This window comes from Arvicola amphibius, chromosome 10, assembly GCF_903992535.2.
Source record: "Arvicola amphibius chromosome 10, mArvAmp1.2, whole genome shotgun sequence".
NCBI classification, from domain to species: Eukaryota; Metazoa; Chordata; class Mammalia; order Rodentia; family Cricetidae; genus Arvicola; species Arvicola amphibius.
In genome coordinates, this window is record NC_052056.1 from 102310597 (window position 1) to 102325084 (window position 14488).

At 44.8% G+C, this 14488-nt stretch overlaps 2 protein-coding genes across 2 annotated transcripts in view; one reads left to right on the top strand and one right to left on the bottom strand.

Moving 5' to 3' along the window:
* Nucleotides 1–14488, top strand: part of Eif2ak1 (eukaryotic translation initiation factor 2 alpha kinase 1) — a 38749-nt gene that overhangs the window by 22402 nt on the left and 1859 nt on the right. The window contains exons 11-14 of the mRNA XM_038344994.1: nucleotides 1314–1414; nucleotides 10695–10809; nucleotides 11000–11082; nucleotides 12863–13096. Coding sequence (XP_038200922.1) covers nucleotides 1314–1414; nucleotides 10695–10809; nucleotides 11000–11082; nucleotides 12863–13096 — 533 coding nt within the window. The remainder of the gene's footprint in view (nucleotides 1–1313; nucleotides 1415–10694; nucleotides 10810–10999; nucleotides 11083–12862; nucleotides 13097–14488) is intronic.
* On the bottom strand, nucleotides 3552–8221 carry Ankrd61 (ankyrin repeat domain 61). The gene is made up of 3 exons (XM_038344997.1): nucleotides 8006–8221; nucleotides 6264–6361; nucleotides 3552–4497 (listed from the first exon to the last, which is right to left on the bottom strand). Exons 1-3 carry the CDS (start codon nucleotides 8219–8221, stop codon nucleotides 3552–3554), a joined length of 1260 nt encoding a protein of 419 aa, XP_038200925.1.

Genomic DNA, 14488 nt, shown 5'->3' on the forward strand with positions numbered 1-14488 from the left:
GACAGAAAAAGGGTTGGTGAGGAGGCTCAGTGGTAAATGGGCTTATCCTCTGAGCCTGACAGTCTGAGGCGGACCCCTCGGAGAAAACTGACTCATAAGTTGTCTCTGCCCTTCACACCTGCTTTTGGCACATGGATGCTTATGGTACATGTATATAATTCATACACATAATTTAATGTGTGTGTGCGTGTGCACATAAGTAAAGGTTTAAAAATTAAAACCCACAACCCCTCCTCCTATTATCATGTTACTGAACTTGTTAGGGAAAGTTTTGACTGTATTCTTCATTATCCAGTCATTTTTAGCAGATCTGACAAGTGATGGATAGAAACTTCTGCCTTGAACAAAATTTATCTTCCCCCACTTCCTTTTTGAGACAGGGTCTCACTGAGTAGCTCAGGTTGGCCTAGAATTAGAGGTGGTCCTCTTGTTACTCCAGGTGTTACAGGATTATAAACCTGAGCTGCCATACCTTGGAAATTTGTGTTTTCTTACTCCAGTGTTTGTAATAATGTCTCAATCCGGTGCGGACTAGGACAGTACATTAGCCTTTGACACCAGCATGTTAAGAGCCAAAGAAGACTGACGCTGTATGTAATGATGAGCTGTGGGCCGGCTTCCCGCCGCCCTATGCCCCAAAATAACAACACGCAAATTGTATTCTTTTAAACACTGCCTGGCCCATTATTTCTAGCCTCTTATTGTCTAATTCTCACATCTTGCTTTAACCCATTTCTAATAATCTGTGTAGCACCACGAAGTGGTGTCTTACCGGGAAAGATTCAGGACGTCTGACCTGGTGGCTGGCTTCATGGCATCTGGCTCCCTGAGGAGAGGCACGGCAGCCTGGCTCAGAGAGCAGAGGCATGACAATTTATTAACTTCCCTTCCCAGCATTCTGTTCTGTCTACTCCGCCCACCTAAGGGCTGACCAGTCAAATGGGCCAGGCAGTTTCTTCATTAACCAATGAAATCAACTCAAACAGAAGACCCTCCCATATCAGCTGTAATTTCCTTACTTAATGCCTGCTAATTGTTTAGAAAGTTGTTAACAGGGTTCCTGGCTGAGCTTAGTACCTTTTTGGAACCATGGTGTCAGCATTGACTTTCAGTCTGTGATATTTTTTTTTTTTTTTTTTTTTTTTTGCTAGCAAAGAATCCTTCCTTAATTCTATGTTTTAGACCCTTCTGGAGTGTTTGAATGTTGAAGTGTTTAAAATTAATTTGTTGAGAACATTTAACATTTAAATGTTAATGTCATTTAATGAGTTCAGAGAAATAGGGATAAGAAACCATTTGTTCTTAAATTCCAGGTCCCTATGTTATGGCCAGTGTTGCAACAAAAATTTTTCAGGAATTGGTGGAAGGTGTCTTTTACATACATAACATGGGCATTGTCCACAGAGATCTGAAGGTAAGCCAGACGACCACACCTGTGAGCACAGCAATGGTGTCTCACAGGGCCGACTCGATGTGAGTTCACGGAGTACAATGAGGTGACGTACCCTCATCCTTCTGCTTAGGAGGTTTGTCATTGCTTTGCTGTCTTGTAAGTTGTTATTCCAGAGGCTCAGAACTCTTGACTGGGACGATGACTCAGTCAATAAAGTGTTTATTGGGTAAGCACAAGGACCTGCCTTTGTATCTCCAGAATCTGCATAGAAAGCCGCGTACAGCAGCCTGTGCCTGTAACCTCAATTCTGGGGAAGCAGAGACAGATAAAAGGACCCCTGGGTTTCACTGGCCAGCTAGTCCGGGGGATTAGTTGAAAAAGATGCCCAGTGTTAACTTTTGCCTCTGAATGCATAAGCACACTCGTGTGTACACACACCCTTCCAAAACAGTCCCCCCCCCATGCTTAAAAAGAAACCCTAAATTGAATTTGAAAGCAGTAATTTGGTATCATTGAACCTTGACTTTGAAGTATGAATACAGTAAGGCATAGGGATGCTGATTACTGATATAATTGGTGATGGTAAATACACTCAGTGTCGGTAGAAGTGCTCGTATGTTATGGCAGCCTTAGAAATTAAAATCTGTTTCAGGAAATGCTTTCTTTTGGGTTTGGTTGTTGTTGTTGTTTGGTTTTTCGAGACAAGGTTTCTCTGTAGCTTTGGAGCCTGTCCTGGAACTAGCTCTTGTAGACCAGGCTGGCCTCGAACTCACAGAGATCCGCCTGCCTGTCTTCCGAGTACTGGGATTAAAGGTGTGCGCCACTGCTGCCCAGCTCTTTTTTTTCCATATCTTAAAAAAAAAAATGCTGCTGCTGCTGCTGATTGTGGTGCACACGCCTTTAAACCTAGTGCTCGGGAGGCAGAGGCAGGTGGATCTCTGAGTTTCAGGACGGTCTGGTCTGCAGGGCAAGTTCCTGGACAGCTGGAGCTACACAAAGAAAAACCCTTTCTCGAATAAAAACAAAAATAACATTTTTTTTAGCACACACCTTTTGTTCCAGCACAGGAGGCTTAGGCAAGTCTAGAGCTTTTCAGGGCTCTGTAGTGAGTCATGTCTCAAGGACCCAAACTAAAATCAAAACCCCAGGTCCCTCAAACCGAACCACACTAAAAATACAATTCTAGCAGAGAGGAGGATCAGTTAGCTTGAGGTTAGCCTGGACTGCTACCTTGTTGGAGCGGTCGGGCCCACTTGTTTGTCCTGGCAGTCCTGCTAGCTTAGCCCTAAAATAACCACACAGAAACTGTATTAATTAAATCACTGCTTGGCCCATTAGCTCTAGTTTCTTATTGGCTAATTCTTACATCTTAATTTAACCTATTTCTATTAATCTGTGTATCGCCACATGACAGTAGCTTACTGGGAAAGATTCAGCATGTCTGTCTTTGGCGGCTCCATGGTGTCTCTCTCACTCTGCCTTCTTCCTCCCAGCATTCCGTTTAATTTTACCCACCTACCTAAGTTCTGCCCTATCAAGGGCCCAAAGCAGTTTCTTTTTTTTTTTTTTTTTTTTTTGGTTTTTCGAGACAGGGTTTCCCTGTAGTTTCTAGAGCCTGTCCTGGAACTAGCTCTTGTAGACCAGGCTGGCCTCGAACTCAGAGATGCTCCTGCCTCTGCCTCCCGAGTGCTGGGATTAAAGGCGTGCGCCACCGCCGCCCGGCTAGCAGTTTCTTTATTAACCAATGAAAGCAGCACAATGACAAAAGGACCTTCTATACCACTACCTCGTCTCACAAAACCAAAAATAAACCACCCCACAAAACAAAGAGAAAGCCCCATAGGAACTATTTTAGTTTTATTTAATAAAAGACTATCAAGGAAAGACAAAATATACTTTATTTTTTTTGGCTGATAAATCTTAAAGCAATTAGCCCATTTTTCAAGCCAAAATTAAATCATGGGAAAGACATCTAAATGAAACTTTAGAAGACAATGAGAGTTAACGCGCAGGTCACTTTAATTTTTGGAAAGAGAGTAAGGACCAGTAGTTTGTACATTGCAATGTAAAGTTAAGTTCAAGTGTTTTCTGGTCCACATCCAGCCAGAAAACACAGTTTGAGTTGCTGAGGCTCTCTGGCACTGAGGGTATGGAGTTCTCATTTCAACAGGTAGTCAAAGTCATAAAAGACATATACGGATTTCCATAGCTTCTCAGGGAGATGCTGCTTCAGGTAGAACTTGTACTTCTCACCATAAATATTTCTGATATTTCTCTTACAGATGGCCTCTAGGGATAAAGGTTTTCTCATTAATTTTATTAGAGTTTTCCTTAAGAGGTTGAATTCTGGTTGCATGATTCCTGCAGGTAGAAGCCCTTGTTTATTTCTCAGTCTTAAAGGGTAAGAGTAATAAAGTAGCCTAGCCAGAAGTGATGCATCTCTGATATTGGAACTGCGCTGAAGGTACATGTATATTGCAGACTCCCCATTTCTTGTTAAGATGTTGACGTCTGCTTCAAATTCCAGCAAGAGATTGATTATTACCTCTCTGCCTCCAAAACATGCCTTGTGCAGAGCTGTTTGGCCTTTGTGGTCTTGGGCATTGACCTGGGCTCCATGATTCAGCAGCAGACGGATGCAGCCTACCCCCGCTGCCAGCAGCTGGCCAGCTTTGCTTGACGCGGTGCGCACGGCCAGCTTCAGAGCTGTGTTCCCAGTATTTGAGGTGGCGCAGTTCACATTGGCCCCGCAGGCAATGAGTGTCTCGATCATATTTTTGTCCAGTATTTCTGCAGCCATGTGGAGGGGCGTCATGCTGGCTCTGTTCATAGCATTGACCTGGGCACCATTTTGGACCAAAAGGGCAAGAACGGGATAGGTCCCATGTTTTATGGCTAGGTGGAGGGGTGAATGTTTGTCGTCCTTGTCTGCCTGGGCATTCACTTGAACTCCATGTTCACACAGAATGTGTAGACATGTGACAGCATTGTTCTGAATGTCTGCCAGGAGCTTCTGGATCAGAGTGTTTGTTTTGGACCACTTGGTCAAAGTGACTGGCCAGTTTAGCAGCAGCTGGTGAAGAGTGTTGAAGCCTTGAGCATCCCTGGAAGGGATTTATCACAGATTAAGCCAGTTACATTCCACAAAGGGACTCTTCCCCATGAAGAATTAATGCTCAGGAAGGCAACATTGACTGCAAGTAACCCCTTCTAATTCATCCCCCCCATGATGTGTGTGTGTGTGTGTGTGTGTATGTGTGTATACACACATGCTCAGGTATATATGAACTCATGTACATGTGGAGGTCAGAGATCAATAACAAGTGTATTTCTTGATTGTTCTCCACCTTATTTTTTGAGACAGGGTCTCTTGACTGAATCTGGAACTCACTGACTCTGCTAGACTGGCTAGCAGTGAGCTCTGGTGATCCATGTGTTCCTTCCCCCACACTCCCGCCCGGCACTGGGGCTCTAAATCACGTGCTCCTGCACCCAGCTTTTATACCAGTGCTGGGGAGTGACCTTAGGTAGGTACTTTACTGACTCAGCTGTCTCCCTAAGCCCGTTAGTTACTTTAAAGAAGTGGTGGCAGTCTGTGTTGCTGGATGCCTTAAGGCTTTCTTTAGTCCCTGCTGGGTGGGTCTTAGGTTCTTAGAGAAGCCTATGTAAGCTTGGTTGCTCCATCTGGAACTGTGGTTCCTTTAAGGCTGTCCCTTGGTTGTTTCTACTGTATTCCCAGAATCATGCATGGCTCTGGGCTGGTTCCCTGGCTATTCAGTAAAAATGTGTAGACTTACGTATGAGCTATGACTGTCCCAACAGTGAACACTAACGGGCCAGAACTTCCATTCCCTCGGTTTCCTGCTTTTTGTCTGTCCTCTCCCTGACACGTTCACTCACAAGTGGAGGAGAGTCAGTGGCAGGACGTGAATCTGGACACCTGGATTTTTCTGAAGCCAATGAAGCCACACATCCTGCTCCAACCCAGGTGGAATGAGTAGGCCCTCATCTCAGGATTGCCTGCAAAATGTTTTTGTTGTGGCAGTGAAAAAGGAAGGTTTATCCTGAGAATTAGACTGCTTCCCTGACATTAGGAGCTGCTGTTCAGTTCACCCAGACTTTATCTGTGAGAAGGCCTAAGGCTGTGGTTTGGAGAAACAGCAGGGCATCTCGGCCTCCTTGAGGGCATGCGTAGTCTGGCATGGAAAGCAGGCAGGCTAACTGAATAGTGCATGTGAGCAAGGTTCTGGACGGGTGCAGAACCTCATGGAGGGGATTCTAGGGCAGGAACGTGCCTTTGAGGAGCCCCTGAAGAGACAGCATGAGACGGTGGCTCAGGCCGAGACGGGCCAGCCATGGAGAAGCTTTGCCAAGCTGGAGCTGGTGGTGCCAGAAGAGGGTGCAAACACAAGATCTACTGGGCGGATTTTCTGAGCAGGATGAGGATTGTACCCTGAGTTGTATTATTTTTATATCGTATATATCATTGATTTATCCAAATGTATTCATTGGGCCATAGTGCTCAAGAATCAGAGATAAGAGGTGAGCAAGGTGGCCTCTCTTGGCGGAAGCGAAGGTCACTGGAGGGTCACACGTAGGCAGCCCAGCATCTGTTGTTTGCTTTCCCTGTCTTACTTTTCCTCTTGTCCAGTGTCCTGAGTGCTGTAGGCCAGACTTATCTTTTCTACAGCTGAGCCCCCACTCCCTCTGTGTCCATTTACCTGACTGGTTAGTATGCCTGTTTCCTCCAGCTTTCCAGTCTCTCACCCTGTCAGTAAAGTGCGATCCATCCTAACATAGTCTGTACCCAGTGTGGGACACATATCTGAATCACACACGTGCACCCCCTCACTTAGGCACGTTAACTTACCTTACTTCTGGGTTAGCCCCATGTTGTAACAAGCAAAGCAAACTTTGTGGCTTGTGGTATTCGGCGGCCAGATGGATAGGGAAGACATCATGAGCGTGCTGCTGGGAAACCACAGCAAACATGGTTTACACACCGTGCTACTCAGCACAGCTCGCTGGTCTAAGAGCTGAGCACTAAGCCTTTGATTGGCATTTCTTCAGTTTGTGCATTGTGATTTTTGCTTTTCTTTTCTTTTCTTTTATTTGGGGGGGGTGGGGGGAGGTAGTCTCTCTATGTAGACCAGCCCAGCCTGGATCTCACAGAGAAATCCACCTGTCTCTGCCTCTCAAGTGCTGAGAGTAAAGCCGCCATTCCTGGCTAAAGATTTCCCTTTTCTGTTGACTTTTTTTTTTTTGGTTTCTTTTTAAAAATATAGATTTTAATTAATTTATTTGTATTGTATGTACATTGGTGTTTTCCCTCCATGTGTGTTTGTGTGAGAGTGTCAGATTCCCTGGAACTGGCGTTATAGACTGTTGTGCTGCCATATGGGTCCTCTGGAAGAGCATCCAGTTCTCTGAACCACTGAGCCATCTCTCCATCCCCCTGTTGCTTGTTTTAAATGACCCCTAGCTGGTGAATTTTAAATTACAAGAATGTGTGTTTTAGAGCTAGGCGTGTTGGTACACACCTGTAAATAACCCCGTAGCACCTGGAAGGTGGAGGTGGGTCAGGAATGCAAGGCCATCTTTGTACATAGACTCTGTATCCTGCCCCCCCAGAATTCTCAAGGCAGTTGAAATAACGAAGCTTTGAAAATTAATTCCTATAAAGAACTCTTGGTGTAAAGGAAATTGCTTTGAAGTAACTTTGTCCTTAAATTAACCCACAAGTTGATTAACAAAAACATGTTATATTTTATACATCTTTCCAAAGCCATTATCAGCTGTGAAACTTGCATTTCCAAGGTTTTCAGAGAAGGCAGTGCGTGTTCTTACTGTGATTAGCTCAGCCGCTTATACTAGTTCTTAAAATACATGTGGAAGCTTTATGCCTGGACTGCAAGACGAGAAAGAGAGACCGCGAGTGAAAAAGGAGGGGCTGGCTTATTTGGGGGGGTGGGGGAGAAAAAAGGAACACTAATTACAAAAGCAGTAATCAAGCAGCAACCTTGGCGGCTCCTCCCTGCAATTCCAGCACGTGGAGGCAGAGATCAAAGGATTGTTATGTGCTTTAGGCCAGCTTGGGGAAGTTGGTGAGTTCTAGGCCAGCCTGGACTATAGAGTAAAACCCTGCCTCAAACAAGACAAAACATGTAGGAAAGTGTGTATGCTTCAGAAGTGAAAGCCCAGTCTACGTGACGTAATCGCTGTGGGTGTACTTGAGATGATGGTGTGTTTTTCCCATCCATTTGTGTGGGGAGAGCGGAGGGGCCAGTTGCAGACTGGGGTATATTGGACCTGGGTGCTGACCTGTGTGTTGTGAAGCCATGAAGGGCTCAGGGAGTCCCCAGGGGACTGGGGGTAGTTCTTCCTATAACTTCTGACTGATTTTGGCGGGTTTTTTTGTTCATTTGCTTTGTTTTGTTTGGTTCTTGAGACATGACCTCACGCTGTAGCTCAAGCAAACCTAGAATTTACTATGTGTCCCAGGCTAGCCTTGAACTTGAGGCCGTCCTCTTGCCTCAGCCGCCAAAGTGCCGGGATTAGAAGGGTTACCACCACTTCCAGTTCTGTTGTTTTAAAATGCCTGAGAGGGAGTACCTGGTTCAGAAGTAGTCTGCAGCTGGTGGGGTTGACCAGGATGTTCAAGGGCTGGTTGACAGGGTGGGTCCTGAGGAGTTTCTTGATTGTGTTACAGTCTTCCTTAATTATAGCCCCATAGAGTCTAGAGTGCAGTGTGGTGACCAAGGTGTCATCCTGCGGCGTGGCAGTGTCAGCCACGAGCTCTTTGCTTCCCCTCTTGGTTATGTTCCCCATGAGGAAGTCTCTAGAACAGGGGTTTACAAGGTGAGCGGATACTGCTATGGAATTGGTCACTTTCTGTCTCTTATGATGATGACCCCCTCAGCTCAGTTCTAGAACTCTTTTAGAATTGTGTATGTCAACAGAATCCCTTTCTATACTGGATCCAGCCCTCACGAGACTGTGTTCCCTTGTGCCAAGTGCAAGCACAGTTTCTCGCTTTTCTACTCAGTTATCAGCAAACAAACAGAACCCCCCAAACTGGCATCTTATAGCTATAATCATTTCCCCATTTTTGCATCAGCTGTAATTAAATCGAACAGGGCCAGTGAGCTGGCTAGGGGTAAGATGTCCAGCACCAAGCAAGACAGCCTGAGCTCTACCCTGGGGATCCATCCGCATGGTAAGAGTGCTGCAGGTTGTCCTCTGACCCCATCCTCATCCTTGGTGTGCATGCACACAGATTTTTTTTACTTGATATCTATTGAGCTCTACATTTTTTTTGCTCCCCTCCCTGCCTCTCCCCTCCCTCCTTCAACATTCCCCCAAGGTCCCCATGCTCCCATTTTACTCAGGAGATCTTGTCTTTTTCTACTTTCTACTTCCCATGTAGATTAGATTTATGTGAGTCTCTTTTAGTGTCCGCATTGTTGTCTAAGTTCTCTGGGATTGTGGTTTGTACGCTGGCTTTTTTTGCTTTATGTTTTAAAGCCACCTATGAGTGAGTACATGTGATAATTGTCTTTCTGTGTCTGGGTTACCTCACTCAAAATAATGTTTTCTAGCTCTATCCATTTTCCTGCAAAATTCAAGATGTCGTTATTTTTTTCTGCTGTGTAGTACTCCATTGTGTAAATGTACCACATTTTCCTTATCCATTCTTTGATCGAGGGGCATTTAGGTTGTTTCCAGGTTCTGGCTATGACAAACAATGCTGCTATGAACATAGTTGAGCACATGTCCTTGTGGCACGATTGAGCATCCTTTGGATATATACCCAAAAGTGGTATTACTGGGTCTTGAGGAAGGTTGTTTCCTAATTATCTGAGAAATCGCCACACTGACATCCAAAGAGGTTGCACCAGCTTGCACTCCCACCAGCAATGCAGGAGTGTTCCCTTTTCCCCACAACCTTTCCAGCATAAGTTGTCATCAGTGTTTTTGATCTTGGCCATTCTTACAGGTGTAAGATGGAATCTCAGAATTGTTTTAATTTGCATTTCTCTGATGACTAAGGATGTTGAATATTTCCTTTAGATTCCTCTGTTGAGAGTTCTTTGTTTAGGTCTGTACTCCATTTTTTTTAAAATTGGATTATATGTTCTTTTGGTGACCGATTTCTTGGTTTTTTTTTTTTTTTTTTTTTTTTTTTATTTTGGAGATCAGACCTCTGTCTGATGTGGGATTAGTGAAGATCTTTTCCCATTCTGTAGGCTCTCGTTTTGTCTTATTGACCGTGTCTTTTGCTTTACAGAAGCTGTTCAGTTTCAGGAGGTCCCATTTATTAATTGTTTCTCTCAGTGCCTGATACACACAGTTTTTTTAAAGAAGCAAAACTCTTAGCAGGTCCAAACACAGTGGGTCATTTATTAACAAAGGTAAATTACACTTAGTGGAAGATTGAAACTTTTAATCTGTTTTCATTTTAGTAAACTCTTTTCTCCCAGTTAGATGGTAATACTGCTGCTGCCGTTACTTGAAACAGGTAGCTCTGGCTTGCTTCAACCTGGCTAGGTAACTGAGGATGACCTTGAACTTGTGATCTTGCCTCCACCTCTCTAGTGCTGGATTAAGGGCGTGTGTTATTTTGTGCATTGCTGGAGTTAGAGCACAGTGCTTTGTTTATTCAGGCAAGCACTGCCAGCTGAGCTACATCTCCTGCCTCTTCTAAGTGGTCAGCTTTTTCAGTTTGGGGTGTGTGTGTGTGTGTGTGTGTGTGTGTGTGTGTGTGTGTGTGTGTGTGTGTGTGTGTGGTGTGCTCAGCGTGTGATGTGTGTGTGTGTGTGTGTGTGGTGTGCTCAGCGTGTATATACCAAAGAGGATTTTGGGTGTCCTGCTCCATTAGTCTCTACTTCATTCCCTTGGTACAGTGTCTCGCTGAACCTGGAGCTAAGCGGCTGAAAGCCGACAGCGCCAGTGATCCTCTTGTGTAATGCTGGGGTTAGGCACTCCTGCAGTCACACTCAACTTTTTACTTTAGTGCTGGGGACTTGAACTCAGCTCCTCTTGCTTGCACAGCCAACACTCTACTCAATGAGCCACCTGCTTAGCCTAGCAACTTTTTGTTTGAGAGAGAGTTTTGTCGTATTGTCCTTAATGACTTACTCACAATGTAAACCTGATTGGTATTATATTCACATTTGGTCCTCCTGCCTCTGCCTCCCAAGTTCTTACATTACAGGTATGAACCTGCATGCCTGGCAGCTCTTAACACAAGTTTCCATATTTGTTTTAAGAAACCTGAGTTGACTTTCCCTGTTTATTATAGCCTAGAAATATTTTCCTTCACGGTCCTGATCAGCAAGTAAAAATAGGAGACTTTGGTCTGGCCTGTGCAGACATCATCCACAAGAGCTCAGATTGGACTGACCGAAATGGAAAGGGTAAGGATTTATTTGTTCACTTCTTTTTGCACTTAAAAATATACAGAGAGAGACATAGTTGAATATGGCCTTATGTACAACAAATCAGAACTTTCATAGCAAAGCTCAGTTGAGGCCAAGAGGCAGCTGTTCTCCCAGGAGCCGCAGTGCTCTGGTTACATCCGTGGCTTAATGACCTTTTCCACTGCAGGAACAGCAGCACACACGTCCAGAGTGGGGACTTGTCTGTACGCGTCACCTGAGCAGTTGGAGGGGTCCGAATATGATGCCAAGGTAGTGTTTGCTTCCCCCTTTCCTCAGCTTGTCAAGTAGAGCAGTCAGTGCAGTTCTGTGGGAGACACACACACACACACACACACAACTAAATGATGAAATCAAAAAAAGAGATTCCCTATTCAGCTAACTGCATGCGTGTTGCCTTTAGGCTACTTGACTATTTCAAAATCCATGGATGTCACTAAATGTTGAAGTCAGCCTTCTATTTAAAATGTCACCATTCGCTTCCGGAGGCTAGACTATGAAGTCACTCCCTTCAGCCTTTCGTTCCTTGGCTTTCCGGCTTAGGTAAACAAATGGTATTGGGCAGTGTGCCACCTGACTGTCCTTGAAAGGGAATAGACACTGTAAACTTTTAACTCTTTGTTCCTTGAAAAGTGTTAAATGCCTTTTCAGTTTTATTTTAATTTTTAGAACAGTCTATACTTTCCTCTGGTACTTTACTGGTTTTTAGTTTTCGTGGTGCTGAGGGCTGAAACCAGGGCCTTACGTGAACTATATTTCAAGGTCCGTTTAATTTTGTTTTTTCCGGGGGTTTTTCTGTGTAGCCCTAGCTGTCCTGGAACTAGCTCTGTAGAACATGCTGGAACTCAAAGAGATCCACCTGCCTCTGCCTCCCTAGTGCTGGGATTAAGGGGGTGCGCCACCTCCTCCTGGCTCCTTTTTACTTTTTTTTTTTTGAGACAGGGTTTCTCTGTGGCTTTGGAGCCTGTCCTGGAACTAGCTCTTGTAGACCAGGCTGGTCTCGAACTCATAGAGATCCGCCTGCCTCTGCCTCCCGAGTGCTGGGATTAAGAGGGTGCACCACCACCGCCCGGCTCTCCTTTTTACTTTTTAAAGAAGGGGTCTGTATGGCCCAGGCTGACTTCCAGCTCATGATCTTCCCACCCCAGCCTCCTAAATGCTGGTGTTATTACAGGTGTGGGCTGCCATTTCTGGTTCTTACAATAAACCCGTTTTCAGTGTAGCTGCCTAGTCAATGATCCTTTTAATGCGTCAGTGACTGGAAGAGTTTCCAGAAAAATCCATTGCTATCCTTAAGATCCTGACTTCCTAATAAACTGCTTTAGGTGAAACAGAGAGGTTTTTATGCGGTTTATGGATCTTGACAAGAGTGCTTAGACTGGAGAGCTGACTCAGTGGCTAAGAGTTTTTGCTGCTCTTTCAGAAACAAAGTTTGGTTCCCAGCACCCCCACCAGGCTGCACAGTTGTGGATTCCGCTTCCAAGGAATCTCACGCCCTCTTCTGGTCTCTGTGGCACCCTCACATATGTGGTACTCACTCACATAAATTTAAAAAAAAAAAAAGATCTTGATAAAGGAAAGTGCTCAATTATGAATAGAGGCAGAGGCTAGCCTTACTAGGACCTGGTGACAACCCCATTGCTAATAGTAGGAGCTGTGAGCTTAGTCCTTTTGCCCGGTCACTCTCACTCTATCGGGTCTGGATTATGGTGGGCTGGTGGGAAGATGTTCCTATTGTAGATTAATGACTGCTGTGTCTATTGGGAGATATCCCTGCCCTTTAGCCAGCTATTGTCCACCAGGTTCATGAATGCTCTCTCTGGGTATAAAAGGGATGGACTTAGGAAAGCCCCAGATGTGTCGTACCTGAGGCAAGTATCTGCGGTTGAGGCAGGAGACTTCCTGCTGTGTTGTTCTTTGCTCATCTTGTAAAGCCTCACTCTTGGACATCCTTACTTGGGAGGCTCTGCTGTCAAAAGTGCTCCCCTAACTTTGTTACAAACCTGTACATGCCCATTTCCCTCCTCTGCAGTCGGATATGTATAGCTTGGGTGTGATCCTGCTCGAGCTCTTTCAGCCTTTCGGGACAGAAATGGAGCGAGCAGCAGTCTTGACAGGCATAAGGACTGGTCGGATACCCGAATCCCTTAGTAAAAGGTGTCCGGTGCAAGCCAAGTATATCCAGCTCCTAACCGGAAAGAATGCATCACAGAGGCCATCTGCTCTTCAGCTGCTGCAGAGTGAGCTTTTCCAGACAGCTGGAAATGTACGTAACTTTTTCTTTTTTAATAGTTACTGAACATTCGCTTTGGGTTGGGTATGGTCCCAAGAGCTTGCTTGCTTATTTATTTGTTTGTTTGTTTATCAATAGGGTCTCACATTGTACCCCAGGCTGACCTTGAACTCACAGCAGTCCTATCGCAGACGCTTGAGTGCTAGGATTGCAGGTGTGAATTATCAACTCCAAGAGCTTTAGTAAGCTTGTCTTTCAGGGGCTCACAGCTGAGGCTGACATTGCTAATCTCCCTTTCACAGATGAGGAAGACTTAAGGAAGTAATTTGTCACATAAACAGTGACAGATATTATTACTAAGTGCAGTATACTCGTTATTTAGAAACCTAGCTGTCCATCTTGAATCCTGTATACCCTTAGCTTCCAGGCTTTTCTGTATGTTGGGAATTCCTTGACAGAAACCTCGCTCAGCAGGAAAAGTACTTGGCAGGCAAGTCAGACACCCCAAGTTGGATTCCCTAGAACCCATAGAAAGGTGAAGAACACAGAGCACCCCCACAGAGTTGGCCTCTGACACCCCCCCCCATATATGGTCCATGGCATGAGCACTTCCTCTCATCCATAAACACACACCTAACAATAAATAAAAGTAAAAGTCTGTCCTGTACGAGGGGCAGACTATTTTACACCACAGAAGCACAGATCTTCAAACCAACATCTTTGTTTCACGGTAGCCAGTGAAAGGAATCTAACATTTCTTTTTTTCATGCTAAAGAAAATATGAAACTCAAAATAGAATTTGTTTCAGTTGTGAATTCCACTTCACAAATATTTGAGTTTTAGGGTTTATGGAAACAGAATAGTTAAGTCTATACTCATAGTTCCCTAAGAGTTCAGGTACTGACTTTATACAAATAACAAAGGCATATCCATAGTCCAGGGAAGCAAGGGCAAACTGCCAAGCAGCTGTTCTAATTGTAGCCTAGACCACAGCTTCTTTTCTGCCCTCATCTTGCTAAATCAGGAGCAGGTTCTAGTTTTTCCTTCCTCACCTGGGAATTTTCACAATTGTAATAAAGGTGCAGTGGTTCTGAGCAGAAATGGACAGTAGCGGCAGGGATGCCCGTCTCTCATGTCTTTCAGCATGCCACCATCTGAAACTGGGTTCTCCCGCTGTATGGCGATGGTGCCGAGATAGTGTGTCCTCTACATGTGGAAACAATAGGTGATTCGTCCTTTTCTTGGTCTAGAAACGAAGGCTTCATTAAAGGTTGATTCAAGATACATTATTTAGCGAGCCTGGCCAGCTTTGACATTGTAACGGAAGTTCATGTACGAAGTTTACACTTGAGAACAATGGAACCAAGTGACAAATGTATGTGTGTGATTGTACGTATACACGTACACTCATGTAATCAGTCACAT